This window comes from Ptiloglossa arizonensis, chromosome 4 (assembly GCF_051014685.1).
Source record: "Ptiloglossa arizonensis isolate GNS036 chromosome 4, iyPtiAriz1_principal, whole genome shotgun sequence".
Taxonomy (NCBI): domain Eukaryota; kingdom Metazoa; phylum Arthropoda; class Insecta; order Hymenoptera; family Colletidae; genus Ptiloglossa; species Ptiloglossa arizonensis.
Genome location: NC_135051.1, coordinates 25149782 through 25164436, shown reverse-complemented (window position 1 = coordinate 25164436; position 14655 = coordinate 25149782). Strand labels below are relative to the sequence as shown.

The 14655-nt window shown below is 45.3% G+C and overlaps 1 protein-coding gene across 3 annotated transcripts in view; it reads right to left on the bottom strand.

Moving 5' to 3' along the window:
- LOC143146164 (kin of IRRE-like protein 1) overlaps positions 1-13892 on the bottom strand; it is a 445694-nt gene extending 431802 nt beyond the window's left edge. For all 3 annotated transcript variants that reach the window (XM_076310177.1, XM_076310180.1, XM_076310178.1), the window contains exon 1: positions 13768-13892. In XM_076310177.1, the coding sequence (XP_076166292.1) occupies positions 13768-13855 (88 nt within the window). In that variant the 5' untranslated portion in view covers positions 13856-13892. The remainder of the gene's footprint in view (positions 1-13767) is intronic.
- Between the last annotated feature and the right edge of the window lie 763 nt (positions 13893-14655).

Genomic DNA, 14655 nt, shown 5'->3' with positions numbered 1-14655 from the left:
ATTTTTTCGGAAAAAAAAAACCCCGTACCATGGTCGCGAAAACGAGGCGACGCGCGCTTTATTTAATTGGAAAATCGTTTCGACGCGATCAAAGTTGCGGAGATTTACTCCGTCGCGTACCGAACGTATAATCGCGAGCGTATTCACCAGACGCAAAAGTTTCCATCTCGATGGAAGTTTTTCGTTGCACTTTTCGAAAGCAAAGTTGGACGAAACCGTATCGAATGTCAATTACCAGGGTAAAATAAAGAAGTATTCGACGACCGTTCCGATTTCACAAGAATTCGCATACAAGATTTCGAAAAAGTTTCCACGCGGCGTCGTTCCACGAGGGAAACCATCTCGAGACTCGCGGTATTAAGATTGCAACTCTTTGATACGCTTTGTTCAAGAAATACAGTATAAAATATGGCGCGGATACGGCCAGAAACTTTAAATTTAAGCTCAAGAGCATATAAATAAACAATATCAACGTTCAAAATTGAAGTTACGATTACTAGAGACACGGATCTATAATTCTGTCGAATTTTGAGTGTCAATTACTTTTTGGATCTATACGAATCTGTTTCAAATCGTTGGAGTTCAAGAAAGATAGCTGCGTCGATATTTTTCGCCGCGTCGTCGACCAATCGCGTCGGCGTGGAATAATTAAAGTCGATCGAAGATTCCGCGAACTTCTCTAAAAAAGGGAAGAGCCTGCTCCTGGACGGGAAAGTTTCCTACACCACTGTGTATTTGCAAATTTTCGTGACGAGGCACGCGATGTTTTGTTTAGCTGAGCTTCGATAAGAAACAATGGCCGGGGAGAACCACAAAGAACAAAGCTCAATTAGCAATCTCGGAAAGGTTTTCCCTCTTCTATTATGAAATATCAAAAGATCTCTTTCGAGAGACCATCCAATTTTCCCCCGTTGTTTATTCCCAAGTAACTGTTGCGTTTGATAATTCATATGGATCTACGTTTTCGACTTCGAACTTCTCCACGAGTTCGTAGATTCGGCTACTCACCACCCATTCCAACCTCTCCACCCTTCCAATCCCTCTGACTCTCGATCCACGACCCTTTCGATTAAATATGTTCGTCCATCTGGCGTGCGCGACGACGCGAAAGCAATTTCCGAACGATCAAAATCGCGTTCCAATTACCGATCGGTGACGCAAAGGAATTCGGGAGATCTCGAGGGATATAGAAAATATGGCGGTTCTCGCGATGGAAGTAGCGCGAGCGTACTCTCGCGGCCGAACACGTTTCGCTGTAACTGACACCCGTAATTAATGCGCCACTTTATTCTCATGAATTTATAATTTTCTGTTATGGTAAACAACGCCCGACAAATATTTGCATCCTCGATGTAATAATTCCGTTGTTAATTAATTATCGTTCGATATTGCGTACCGGTTACGTAGCCGGGAATGTTGTGTAAATATTACATAAAGTTCCACGAATATCCCCTGTCTCATCCCCGACGTAGGTCTACGATACAAGTTCGTAATCAGGGTGTCTCCGGGAGGCAGGATTTTCAACGATATCGTCTCGATCGATGACAGAGAAAAATTCGTTTGTCCTCGCGTTCTTTTATCCCGGAGGGAGAACCATGGATCACCCGGTCGGTGATATTGTTACCAGATTGGAGGGGGGTAGGTGCGCGCTAAACCGGTCCGGAATGACCTCCCGAAAGAGTATCTCAAAGCGAGACCGAAGAGACTCTGCCTCGATATCCGAAGAATGCGGAGAGCTCGTGGAGTAACGAACAGAAACTGCGCATCCCCTCTCCTTGGACTCAGTCCCGATGGAAACGTATCGAGGAGATACCAGGGCGGAGAAGATGGCACGGAATCAATGATCGACCATACTTCTGGACTCCCAGTTCGTCCTCGGTTCTATCGGGACGACTCGAAATAATTGGAGTGCCGTCCAAGTAACGCGTAACGATCCGTTCTTACAGAAATAAATACAAATACCGTCGACCGAAACAAACAACGCATCGAGAAACGCCGAGGAGAGGAACGAGCAACACCGAAACGAGAACCGACGAGTGGCGCGAAGATTGCACGAAGAATTGCCTCCGTCTCGAGGATCTTGATACGGAGTGGAGGTATTCGAAGGTTCCGATTCCATCGAAACGGAAACCGTTCGAATTTTACTCCATCGCGGTTCAACGCCGAGAAAAGCTGCGCGGGAAGGAGAGAGTGAGGAATCTCAAATATCGAGGTTCGAGAATTCACGTAAACACCGGTTTCTCCCTACCCGATCGATAAGTTTTCGAGGAAGGGGACGAAATTATCAAGATTACGCCGGTCTAAACTGGAAAATTAATCCGTCGTTAGCAAACCGTGACTCCCTTTGCCGTGCTACCCCTTTCTCTCCTTCAACCCCCTGTCGGGACGCGAGTCGACGAATTGTCGAGGAGTGTCTGGGATTCGAGTCCCCGAAGCGAATTACTTAAAGAGGGAATGGATTCAACCCCAACATCGCGATCCTTCCGGTTAAGCTGCGATTGTCAACGACAATTGTGGGTGCAGGACCGAGTTTCGCGTAAAATTGTCAGGCGAATTGTCACAGCGAAGGGTGGAGGTCGATGGAACGCATTCAAGTATTTTACAACGGTTAAGTGGATCTTTCTTTAACCTGTCCCGGGCGGCAAGCAGATCACTTTCTTACCGGCTGAGAGAGTTGTTTATTATTATTGAGTATCCAGTCTTTCGTAGAGGTACGTTACGAGCGATGGAACAATTGCAATTCAAGTACTGCAAGTGACAAACTTACAGTAACAACTAATAGTATTCGATTGACTAAAGATAGTTTCCATCTTTGCTAGGAACTTCTAGAGAGTGTGAAAATACGTGCACAGGTTATTCGAATCTGAAATGCTTTCTATGTACCGTTCATCTAAGAAAAGAAGGCTGACGAGGGTTTAGAATGTACTGTTTGTGTGCGAGAAGAATGCCAACAAGTGTTTCCGGCCTCACTTTACTTTACAGTCTGCTAACTTCACCACCATTACACGTGCCGTTGCTACTGACCACCGATGATCATCGTTTTCGGTCAGTTGCAACTGTGCGATGACTAGTGGGAACGCAAACTCCCATTAGCCTTCTCCTCACGAGCAAACATGTACGTCAAAGTGCACTGCGAAGGAGCGTATAGATTTATCGAACAGACATTTATTTACCGATTTGGATTTCGTATTAACCCAGGATTATTTCGTAAGAGTGAATATAGACTTTATTTGAGCGCGTCAGGGATGTATCAGATATCGCGCACGAAGGGACAAAAAGAGAAAACGGAGCGCGCTCTTAGTTCCGAGTAAATTCGTATCCCGAGTTGCTTCGTCGGAGAGAGATCGAGCTGGTAGCTCTTCCGTTGCTTCTCTATCTATCTCTCTGTTCCCGTTATCTTGGCCTGTGCTTCTCCTTTTTCCTCGACGCGGCGCGCCGGAGAGTCGGTGATAGGAAATAGCCTGCAATCGTTTCACGAGACAACGCCGGAAGCGAAATCGGTTCTGTCGGCGAGATTCAATCCCGACCCCGCGTCAACTCCTGCTGTGAGATCCACCGGAGTCGAAATCGCGTGTGTCGACGATCCATGGATTGCGTCTTCGGCTCGACCAATGGAACGAGAAGACCGTCTTACGTGCGAGGTCACATCAAGCGTGACTTTTAACGAGGCTTTATACCCTGTAACCCCATCTATCGGAAGATCACGATATATGATAGTATGTACCTCCTGATACTCAGTGTCAGGGAGATCTTGAGATAACTAGATCTCTCGTCGTTTTTTAATCATCGAGTGCGGGGGAGCCTAGTCTTCAGCAGTTGCAAGTTGAGTTGTTCTTGGCGTTGAAGGTTAACAGTATACTCATGGATACCTAGACTAGTCAGCCTACGACTCCATTGGTCCGACGATTTCTCTATCAGGGAGCTAACTAGACCTTTCATCTCGAGGACGGAATATGAGATTTCAGATTTTAGCAGTTGCAAGGATGTGTGTTATCCCCAGATATCAACAACCAAGAAATTCTGACTCGAGATAAGATCTCTCATTATTTCTAAATAGTCGAGACTCTAATCTCTAATCTCCAGCAATTGCAAGTTCACTCTTTTCAACTAGTGGTTTCAAGAATATTTACTTTGCCTCATTTTTGCTGCTGAAGTCTAACACGATCCCACCAGAGGTACCAACTATCCATCTCTAAGAAGATTGAACTCTGAATAATTAGATCTCTCGTCCGATTAGAATAATCGAAGACAGATACAATAGACCCCAGTCTCCCTGAACGACAAAACAGAGAACTTCTCTCCGTTGAGTTTGATCGATCGTCGATTCAAGGATGTAGGGTGACAATGTTCGCGCGAGTATTCGAAGCAGAATCGGGCGTCCTGGAGCGTAATTTTGCAAGAAGGAAACGTCTCCGCGCAACTCGGTCCGAGTTCTCTTCGTCGCTGACAGTTATAGGACGTCTCGTTTGTAACTGTCGCCACGACAGGATCGAGCTTAAACCCCCGAGATGCATCCTGCGAAAATCAACGGGGGTAGGGGTCGCTCGGCAGTCGACGTCGCGATACGCCGAGAAATATTGGATTCGACGCGTCTCGAATGCAGCCACCGCGAGAGTACAAAAAAATAAATAAATAAATAAATAAATCGAGTCGGCTAAATCGAGGCGGGCGAAAGCTCATTTCAAACACGACAAATTTATTTGCCCCCTCCGTTTCGCGACGAATCAACGGGACGTTTTCTTAACGCGTCGAGCGGATTTCGTAATATTTTCCTTCCGGGAACCCGCTCTCTCTCTTTCTCGGTCTTCTCGAGTTTTACACTTTCAATACAGCGACTTTATTTCGTACAAAAGAGTTCTGTGGATGTCAACCTTCGCCTATGGGAGTTTTGTGCAGTGTTATTTATTTTCCAAGTGTGAAAGATAATTGCTCTTTGTATTAATAATTAAAAATCGCAAAATTAAATTTTTTGCCGTGACGTTTAACGTGCTTAAAGGGTTGGTATTTTTGTGAACACCGAGTAGTTCCACCTAGCTGAAAGAACGTAACGTCGTAGCACTCGTGAGTAGAGTGAATAAAATGAATAGAATGAGTAGTCCCAGTAGAGTGGGTAGAGGGAGTACAATGAGTAAAGCGAGTAAAGTGAGTAGAGTGAGCAAAGTGAGTAGAGTGAGTAAAGTTTAATTACCTGATGGTGGAACTGAGAGTCAGTATATTTCGATCGCTACAAGGGAACTTTTGCTGTAAATACAAGTAGTAATCCTCAGCATTGGTCAGACAAACCATCCAAGGCTTTCTCGCCAACACGCGTTCCTTGTAAAAATCCAGACTAGATTTTCCCCTCCAAAAAAACCGTGTTCGAACAATTTTTTCGTGCATTTTTCATTTATTTTCCGGCGCGGAACGGCTACCCGCCGATCGCACCATTTGTATACCGGGTGGTCCGCCAACACTTGCCGTCTAAATCACTTGGAAACCGTTTCTTACATGGAAAACAGTTTCGAACAAAAGTTGTAGAATACAAAGTGTAGCACACACGGCTATGATTATTTTTTTCTTTTACTCTTCTCTCTTCGTCGAGAGATCTTGAATTTTTTAATTGTAAAGTATAAAATTTAACTATGCTAATAAACAAAACATGAATAACTAAGTTCATCATACCTATTCCCATACTACAGTTTACATTCTACAATTTTTCTTCAATACGTTCCTCCACGTAACAAACGGTCTCGAGTAATTCTACTACCAGATTTTGTTGGATCACCCTGTACAATGCAGCAGGCAATGGGTTATGAAAAAATGTTGCTTCTCGCGATATTTGCCCGTTCGGAACAAACAACGTTTCCTGCGTTAAATCCTCCAGAACGAGAATTCGATGTTTCGCGCGCTGTACTCGATGCTTTTTTTTTCATTTTTTTTTTTCGAAAAAAATATAGCACCTCTTTCTTTCCCCCCGTAGTTTTTTTCGCCCTTTTCCCCTGGGGTTTGACTGGCGGTGGCACCGTTGGCAGCGTTTCCACGATCCCTCTTGTCCACGACATTCGCGTAAAATCGCGTAAACTCGAATCGGAGCGAGTTCTCGCGCTTCGCTTTGAATTGCGCGTAAGAGAGGGGATGGAGCGGAGAGGGGGGTTATCGTTTCACGACGACGCCTTGGTTGAAAATTTTTCATCGTGCGCGTTCTTTACGCGGTTCGCCCTTTCTACGCCAAAGAATATACTCCGAGGTCGATGAAAACGGGCGCTTTTCGAAAAGCGAGGTTGCTTGGGGGCCAGGTGAACCACGAACGGGTTCGCCGGAAAAAAAAGAAAATCAAAACGCAAATCGGTTCCGTCGATGCAATTTCAAGGCAGAAGGAAGAGGAAATGGCGTATCAGCGACCTCAACGACCCCCCTTGTGTCTCGTGCAAACCCTATATTTTTTATACGTCACCCGGTATTAGATACAGATCCATATTTTTAAAATACGATACTCCCTCCATTAACATGGACGAAGGGTTGATTAGAAAATCGGTGGATCTTTTTCCTTAAGGCAACTGGTAGGTATATATACATATCCTAGTACAATAGACCCAGTTCTCAGACTATAAAGCCTTATTTAATCTACACTTAAATAAAAAATTTAACGAATATTTGTTTAGTTGCATTTTCAGTCGAAATTAATGTATTCGAAGATTACTTACTTATCGCAATAGTGATACAACTTGATTTATGACCACAAAGCAAGTTGGTAAATAATTCAAATTCGCAAGTTATGTTCTTTCGAATTGTACCGCTCCTGCAGCAAATGACCTGTTTGTTTCACAATCAGGCTGAATACAAGAGAAACAGCATTCAATGACAAAACATGTTTATGTCTGGAAAACAAACAATTTCCAGTCACGTGTTAACACTAGAATGTGTTATCTTATGAAAGAGGAACTTACGAAACTGATTATACGTACAAAACAGAAAAGGTCATAACCTCTTTTGAAAATATACTCTTTGAAAATATCGTCAAAAGTAGTAATTTTGACCGATTGGTAAATTTGGTGTAGATGTAACTTTTTTTCACATTCGTTTGCCCACTTCTGCGACACGCTCTATGTACAAAAAACAACGTAAAAATTAATCGTAAATGTATTACAGCACGGTGAAAAATGGGCGAAAATCACTTTTACCTCAACGTTTGAATCATCAATCCCTTAAACAACGACGCAACGCCCAAGTGGCTGCGCACCATGGTGAAATAAGGGTGAAAACGCGGCGTGAGCGGAGAAAGAGGACACCGAGCGGGTAAATCGAGATAGACCTCCGCTTTTTTTCTCCATTTGCTCGTCTCGCGATCACCGCGAAGAATCAATGGTCCGTGGAACCGTCGAAATGGAAATTACGCGAGCCGTGAAAGGTATTAGCGACACGGGTTACGAATTGTAAAGAGACGCGGGACCAAAAGCCTGGGATGAATGCACCGACCCGAACGCTTTATTACCTCCTCTCACTCGTCGATAAAGAACGATCGGAGCTAACGAGAGAGACAGAGAGAGACAGAGAGAGACAGAGAGACAGAGAAAGAGAGAGAGAGAGAGAGAGAGAGAGAAACGGAGGCGTTACCTGCGAAGAAGAAAAGCGTGCGCGCTTGGAATCTGCAGAGATGGTTGGGGGTGAGAAATAGGAAAGGAAAGCACCCGTCGACCTGCCTAGGAGCAAATTGAGGAATCGAATAACCGGGAGAGAAGTCGCCGAAGGAAACAGGTTGCGAAACGCGAGCCGGAGAGAGAGAGGTGGGGAGAGAGAAGGAAAAAAGAGGAAACGGCGGGAAAAACCGGCGAGCGGAACGAAGAAGTCCGCGCGCGGAAAGGAAACTGTGGCGGATCGGTTCGTTAAACCTTCCCGGGGAAAGAAAAGTCGACGAGCCCTCGATACGCTACCAGAGGGGGGTTTGGAGGGGGTTCTCTTCACGGTTGCCTCGAGTTTCCGTGCTGCGCGCGTGCCCAACGTACTCTCTCGTTTCCGTGGACCTCTACGTGCCTTTATGTCCGACGACGATCTTCTCCGTCCCACGCCACTGTCGAAGAACAAAGAGAAACTCCCGCTTGTTTTTCTCCAGTGGAACTTCTTTCGATTCGGTGGCGCGTCGCGCGCAGGGAATCTTAAACCGCGTGTCCGGGGCGCGAGGGCGGAAACGTCGGTATACGAACTAATTGCAGGAGACACGTGTCGGGAGGAGGTAATTCTCCGAGTGACAGAACGAGTTTTTTTCCGTGGGAAACTTCTAATATGGATTTGCGATGTAATATGTTTGTTGGAGTCGTCTATGGACAATTTTCATGGGCAATGCACCCCCTGTGCGGACATTTTACAGAGTAACTGATATATATGCACGTGACCAATCGATCGTGGACTCATAGGCGTAGAGTGGTTAAAAAGTTAATATTTTAGTGGAAATGAAATATAAGGAATAAAATTTACTTGTGGATAATGGGTGTGAAATAATACTTTGCGAAGTTTTCCATCGAATAAATTCATGAACGAAACAAACGACAAACAAAAGTTCCATAGGTAGAAGAGGATATCCCAAGAAGGAGAGGAGTTATTTTCCAATAACATACATCTCTACTGTTCGCAAGAAAATGTTTTCCAGAAGCTGTCAGGCCTTACGAAAATTTCCACTTTTTTGGAGTTAGAAAAAAATATTTGCTCCCTAGGGCCTCCAGGGAAGGGATGATAAGGAAAAGAGTAAACATAACCTTCAAATTTATCGACTTTTGGAACTTTGTAGCAAATCAGGTACTAAAAATCGGGCCGTATAGTCATCTTATTCATATACTGCAATAATGTCAGACGTCCACGTTACGAAACCAGCGACGCACGAGCTTAATTTGCGGGGACGCGATTTCGTTCACATCGAACCGATTAATTTTCTCTCTGGTAAACAGCCTATACTTCGGGCTCGCAGAGGCCTACATCGTAAATGCAATCGAGCGCGTAGCCGCGATCCCGAAAACGACGAAACGAGCCGCTCGCTAATGAAAGGACTTCATTATTCCCGCGGATAACTTTATCGATGATACTCTCTTCTCGCGTCGGTATTTATCCGAGCGAGACCGGCGCGCTGGACGAACGCGCAATAATAAACGATACCGTCGATAATTGTTGCGTTACAGGAATATATTTACCCGTGCGTCGCAAAGGGAGGGGGGCTGTAGAGGGGTGCTCGCCGTCCCGTCGCCACGTATATCCTCCGCGCGATCATATTTTCGACCATTATTACCGCGTCGAGTTATTGCCGTGGTATCAATAATTAATAACGAGCTCGATCCGTCGACGCATTTCGCCAACGCGCTCCCGCGTGCTCCCGTGCGAATCGAAACGCACGAGAGAGAAGGAGAGAGGGGATTGGAACGTGTGCAAACTTCTCGATAAACGGGGGCACACCACCCTTCTCTTGAGAAACTCGTCGTCGAACCCTTTAAGTTCGGAAACTCCGCGAGTGCGCTTCGCCCTATTACAGCGACCAACTTCCGGCCGGGTGCTCTTTCCACCGAGTTCGGACACGCACGTCGCCTTTCGGTCGATTTCCACGCGCCTACGAATAACTTCGTTGGGGGTGGTGAGGGGAAAGGGGCCCTTGTCTTAAGAAAGAAGCGTGGAGTTCGTGGCTGCGGGTCCTGGTGATGCTTGTTCGGAAGTGGGGGAAGTATCTATACCCCGAAACGTAAATTTACACGATCCAGGGTCTCTCTTATGGATGATGGTCAACGTGTAATAAAATAGTAGCATAAGGTCTTCAGAGGGACATAAATTTTACATTATCTATGGGAACAATTAATGGCGAAGATATAAATGATTGAGAAGACAGAAATGAGAGAGTAGATGGAGAAACTAGAGCAGATAGAACAGATAGAGCAGATAGAGAAAATAGAAAAGGAAGAGAATATAGAGCAGATGGAGAAAGTAGAGGAGGAAGAGAATATATAGCAGATACAGTAGATAGAGCAGGTGGAGCAGATGAAGTTAATAGACGAAATAGAGCAGATAGAGCACATGGAGCAAGCAGAGAAGATAGAGACTCTAGTGTGAAGTGTTCACCACAGAAGAGAGCGTATTTTATTCTACGAAAAGCATGATCACGCAATAAATTGACGCGCCAAGTCCGCATTTTTCGCAACTCGGGCAGAATCTATCGAGGATCGCGCGTACGCGACAATACAAGAACGACGCTGGCGAGCCACGGACACTCGACGGAATGTCGTGCGATCGCGTGCCCCCCTCGATCGAACCAAGGGGGGTGGCGTCCGATCGAACACCCCTCGGGTCACGGGCGGACTTTAATCGAATTCCCCCGGTGCTGTTGAGCGGAGTTGCTCGAAGTCGGAGAACTTGCGCGTCGAAGACAATGCGCGAGCCTCGCGCGTCAAAGGACAAGAGGCACGAGTCTGATTACGCGAGAGAAAGAGAGAGAGAGAGAGAAGCAGAGTGAGAGGGATCAACCGGAGCGAAACGAAGTTTTCAATCGCGAGATAACGAGAAGCTTCCGCCGGTTGGAATCTTCAAACGCATTACTCCGGCTCATTATTTCGAGATCTCTCGGTAATTTCGATCTCACGGTGAGGGAGAAAGTGCGGAGTACGATAATTGCAGCCAAAATCCGCAGCTAGGACGTCGAGTGGCCGAACAGATCTCGCGAACAACCGAAACGCGGAAATATTGTTCAAGAAGGATAAAAAGAATCAAGTAATGCCCTCCACCGATACACAAAGAAAAAGTTTCTTCGTATGGAGGACACCGTGCAAACAGTGAGCAGCCTCGGCTAGGATTAATTCGTCTAAAGATTTATCAGACGTCCGTTGCTCGATTCTCGCCTCCGTCGAGACGGCTACCCGGTAAGCTTCCATGTCGGCTCACAAACGACACGTCATCCGGGAGATCCAAATCCTGTGTCTTTGCTCGGGTTCGATAGCGTTTGACCGCGCTCCAGGTGCGTAAGTATAGTCTCTGATGCAGAACAGAAGATCGGGGGTTCTGGTTTGTATGTACGTTGATAGGAGAACATTTCTGGGGAATTATTTTTAAAGCGAAGGTACGAAAATTGAGACTGAGGATTGCTAAGTCTTCGAAGAAATCGATGAGGAATCTAAATGCTTTGTCCCTATCGGGAATGGATTGTGTCTGCAATAGCGACGAAGCGAAATCAGTGTCTAGTTTGATACTTTAATATAGAAAATTTTGTAAGTATTCACCATGATGAACTACTTTCGGAGCGAAGAGAGTTATCGTTATTTATTCCGGTAATTTACGTCTAACGATTGTCAAGGTCTGTATTTAGATTTACACTGATCACGAAACGATAGTTCAAAATATGAAACAATCAACTACATTGGTATCTTAAAAAATAGAATCCTTCGAGAACATTAATCGACGCAAATATCAAACAATCTCTAATCTACTGCACACAGCTGAGAAGATGACCGCAGGAAAGGGTTACGGACAGTCACTGGTCAGACGTTTTAGTCAGCCTTCGAAGTCTCACGCCTGGACAAAAATTGTCCGACACTATGCAAATCCCCTCGCACAATATATTATGTTCCATGAAACGTTTCTTCCGCTCCTAGACAGAAGCACTTGCTCATGATTACTCTCCAAAAAAGGATAAGTTTTCGAAAAAAATCTAGAAATCTCAGAACCTCTGAAATCGATAAATCACCCACTGCAATTAACCCTCGACATATGCACACACGTCTAATAATTAATATGTTCTATCTCCACGTGCACAAGTGTACGAAAATTGCGCACTACCCAAGATATATTTACACAAAGTAGAGAGTAAAGTATTCAGTGTTGCTCCTCACAAGGTACTCCCCGCAAAGTATACACTTAGGGGTAGTGTCAAAAGGGTTAATGCGCGCAATCTGTCTCCCGAAGGATCGTGAATTGTTCGATCTTGATCTCGATCTTCAGAAAGATCTCAAAATCTTCCACTTCGATCACTCGTTATTCAGATTGGTCGTCGCGACGAATTGCCTCCGGTCCAGCGTCGCCCTGCGATCTCTGAACCATGAAGCAAGCTCGGGTACGTGGGGTCGCCACTCCCCAACGGCCCTCCGTTCCCGTAGGGCCGCCCTGCGCGTTTCAGGAATACCAGGAGCACGAGCGGAAGCGTGTCCGGTACATTATGTAACACCTGGGGAGTACACGTCGGCCCTTCTTCCCGCGGGCCGAGTCCACGGTCAGACATCCTCTCTGGGAAAACAGAATCACGCGTAAATCAACCGATTATCACGACGCAGTGTCTCGTTCAGTGGATGGGAATAAAAACCTCAAGTTTACGATTGATGAATTTGTCTATCTTCATAGGGCGATAAATGAACGTAGCTTTGAACACTGGGAATTATTTATCGAATATATCCATCCGGTTATCCAGTGTAAATGTTTAACTTTAACAGTTCGTAGAACGAACGTTATTTGTGATGGATTTGTCCTGTTAGTTCAATTTGATTAATTACTATAGTACCCTTGGAATAGGTAGATAACTTTTACGAAATGACGACGAATGATTCCGATTTGTGGATGTCAATCTTTGTAAAATTTAAAGTTTAAAAGAAGTAGTGAAAAGTAACTTCTGGGTATAAATATGTAGGATGCATTACATTTTTTATTAACATTAAGCTATTCGAATTTGATCGTAATTGAAATCGCTATTGATGTGTTCGGTCTAGACTGAAGAATATCTGGGACAAAATTTAGTTCGTAGCCATCAACAAATTGCAATTACTAAAATTGTGGAGAAACTTTGTACTCAATGAAAACTGAAGATTATCTTCAGTTTTTAAAATGAAACTTTTTTATACATCGGTCGATACTTCGTTGTTCTCTTTAAAATAGTATCGGGATATTTATAGTCGGCAATGAAATTGTTACAGATACTTTGAAAGTGCTACGCAGTTTGATCAAAAATGGAATTAAAGTGGCCTCAATTCGTCTTGCAACTATTTTCAAGCTTTTAAAATAAGAAAAATATACACGTGTCAATATTTCATCGCGTCACCTTTCTTATTTGTATTTCGATATTTTTTCGACAGCTATCTTATATTTCTAGGTCGCGATGCCATATGGAACTTTCTTGATCGACCGATGTTTGTTGTACATATTTTTCCCTTTGTTCAAAAAAATTCAAAATGTAAAATGCTGTTACAAACATAACGGTACATTTCTTAAAAAACCAAAGTTTTAAAAGTATTTCTAATTCCCTTCCAGACCAAACTTCCCCCAAGCATTACCATCAAACAGTCCATAATAATCTACTCAACCGATCGAATATCGATCGGTTCAAAATTTACAATTTTCCTCCCGCTCCTATACGCGAGACACCGTGCGACGGGCTGGCATTCCCCATCGCGAATCACGCTTCTTTCGCCCACCCCATGCGTTCTTTTTCCTCTTCGCGGAATAAATATCACAGTCGTTCGAGCGTACCAGGCCCGTGATTCCGATTCCCTCGATTTATTACATATACCTACACACGTGTAGAATGCACCCTGCGAAAAACTGCAGCGGTCGCCGCGAGCGTATCTCTCGGAACACCGGCGAGCATCGCATAGTAAAAGCGAGAAAATAAGGGGAGAAATCGTACGTATCCAGATACCTCCACATCGTCCACCATACTCTCCAGAACTATCCAAAATTCCAAAGAAACGTCACAGCCCAGGAAACCCTTTTATTAAAAAGGGTTCTTTCCACCCCATCAAGAGAAAAGGAACCTAAAGAACAATAAAACGAAAGACTCACCAGACTTTTCATCGACGGTGGAAGCAATTCCAGCGACGTAGGAGACAGCCTTGGTTAGTCCAACGAACGACAACAGTACACTCCACATGTTCTCTTCGTTGTTCCGCGTAGGTATACCTTTGATCACGAATCACTCGAAGAACCAAGTCAAAAGGTTCCTTATCCTGTGCTTCGGGTTCGCTACCCTCCTCGAGTCATCGTCGATGACGTACGCACCTGTCGCACTACTTCGATTCTCACCTGGCCTCAACGATCGTCCTCGATCTCGTCGATCGTCCGTCTCGCGAACTCACCATCTCGTGGATCACAATCGTGTGCGTGTGTACGTGCGTGCGTGCGTATGCAATTTTTCCCCTTTTCGGCGCGCAGGACCGCTTCGAACGGCGTTCAATGCGCGCGGCCGATTTCGCGCGTAAACGTGTTTCCGCTCGACGGTAGCTCGCGGAGCTCTCTATCCGCACTCGTGTTTTTCCTCTCCGGTTAAACACTAATTAAAGCTGCCGCGGTACCGCATCCACCGCCGCGTACCGCAACACCACCCCTCGCGCGCTCACCGTTTCTCCGCCTCGCTCTTCTTTTTTCCGCCTGCCTTTCATCCACTCTACGCCCGTTATTAAAGCGGCGGACACGCGTAGTAGCCTCCGCGCCGCTGGAAAACCTGGTGCACTTTCGATCTAACCGCGCGCCGCTGACGCCGATAACCTGCAACGACGTGCATGATACCCGCAATCACAACTGACCATGGTGCACGCGTCCACCGAGGCCACAGATCGTTCACCGCACCGAGGTCCCTTCTCGCTCTAACTGGATGATTGTTCGTTAACCTGACTCCTTTGCGGGGATGGTAACGGGACCGGTAGACCCTTGAAGGACCAATTCCACTATCCA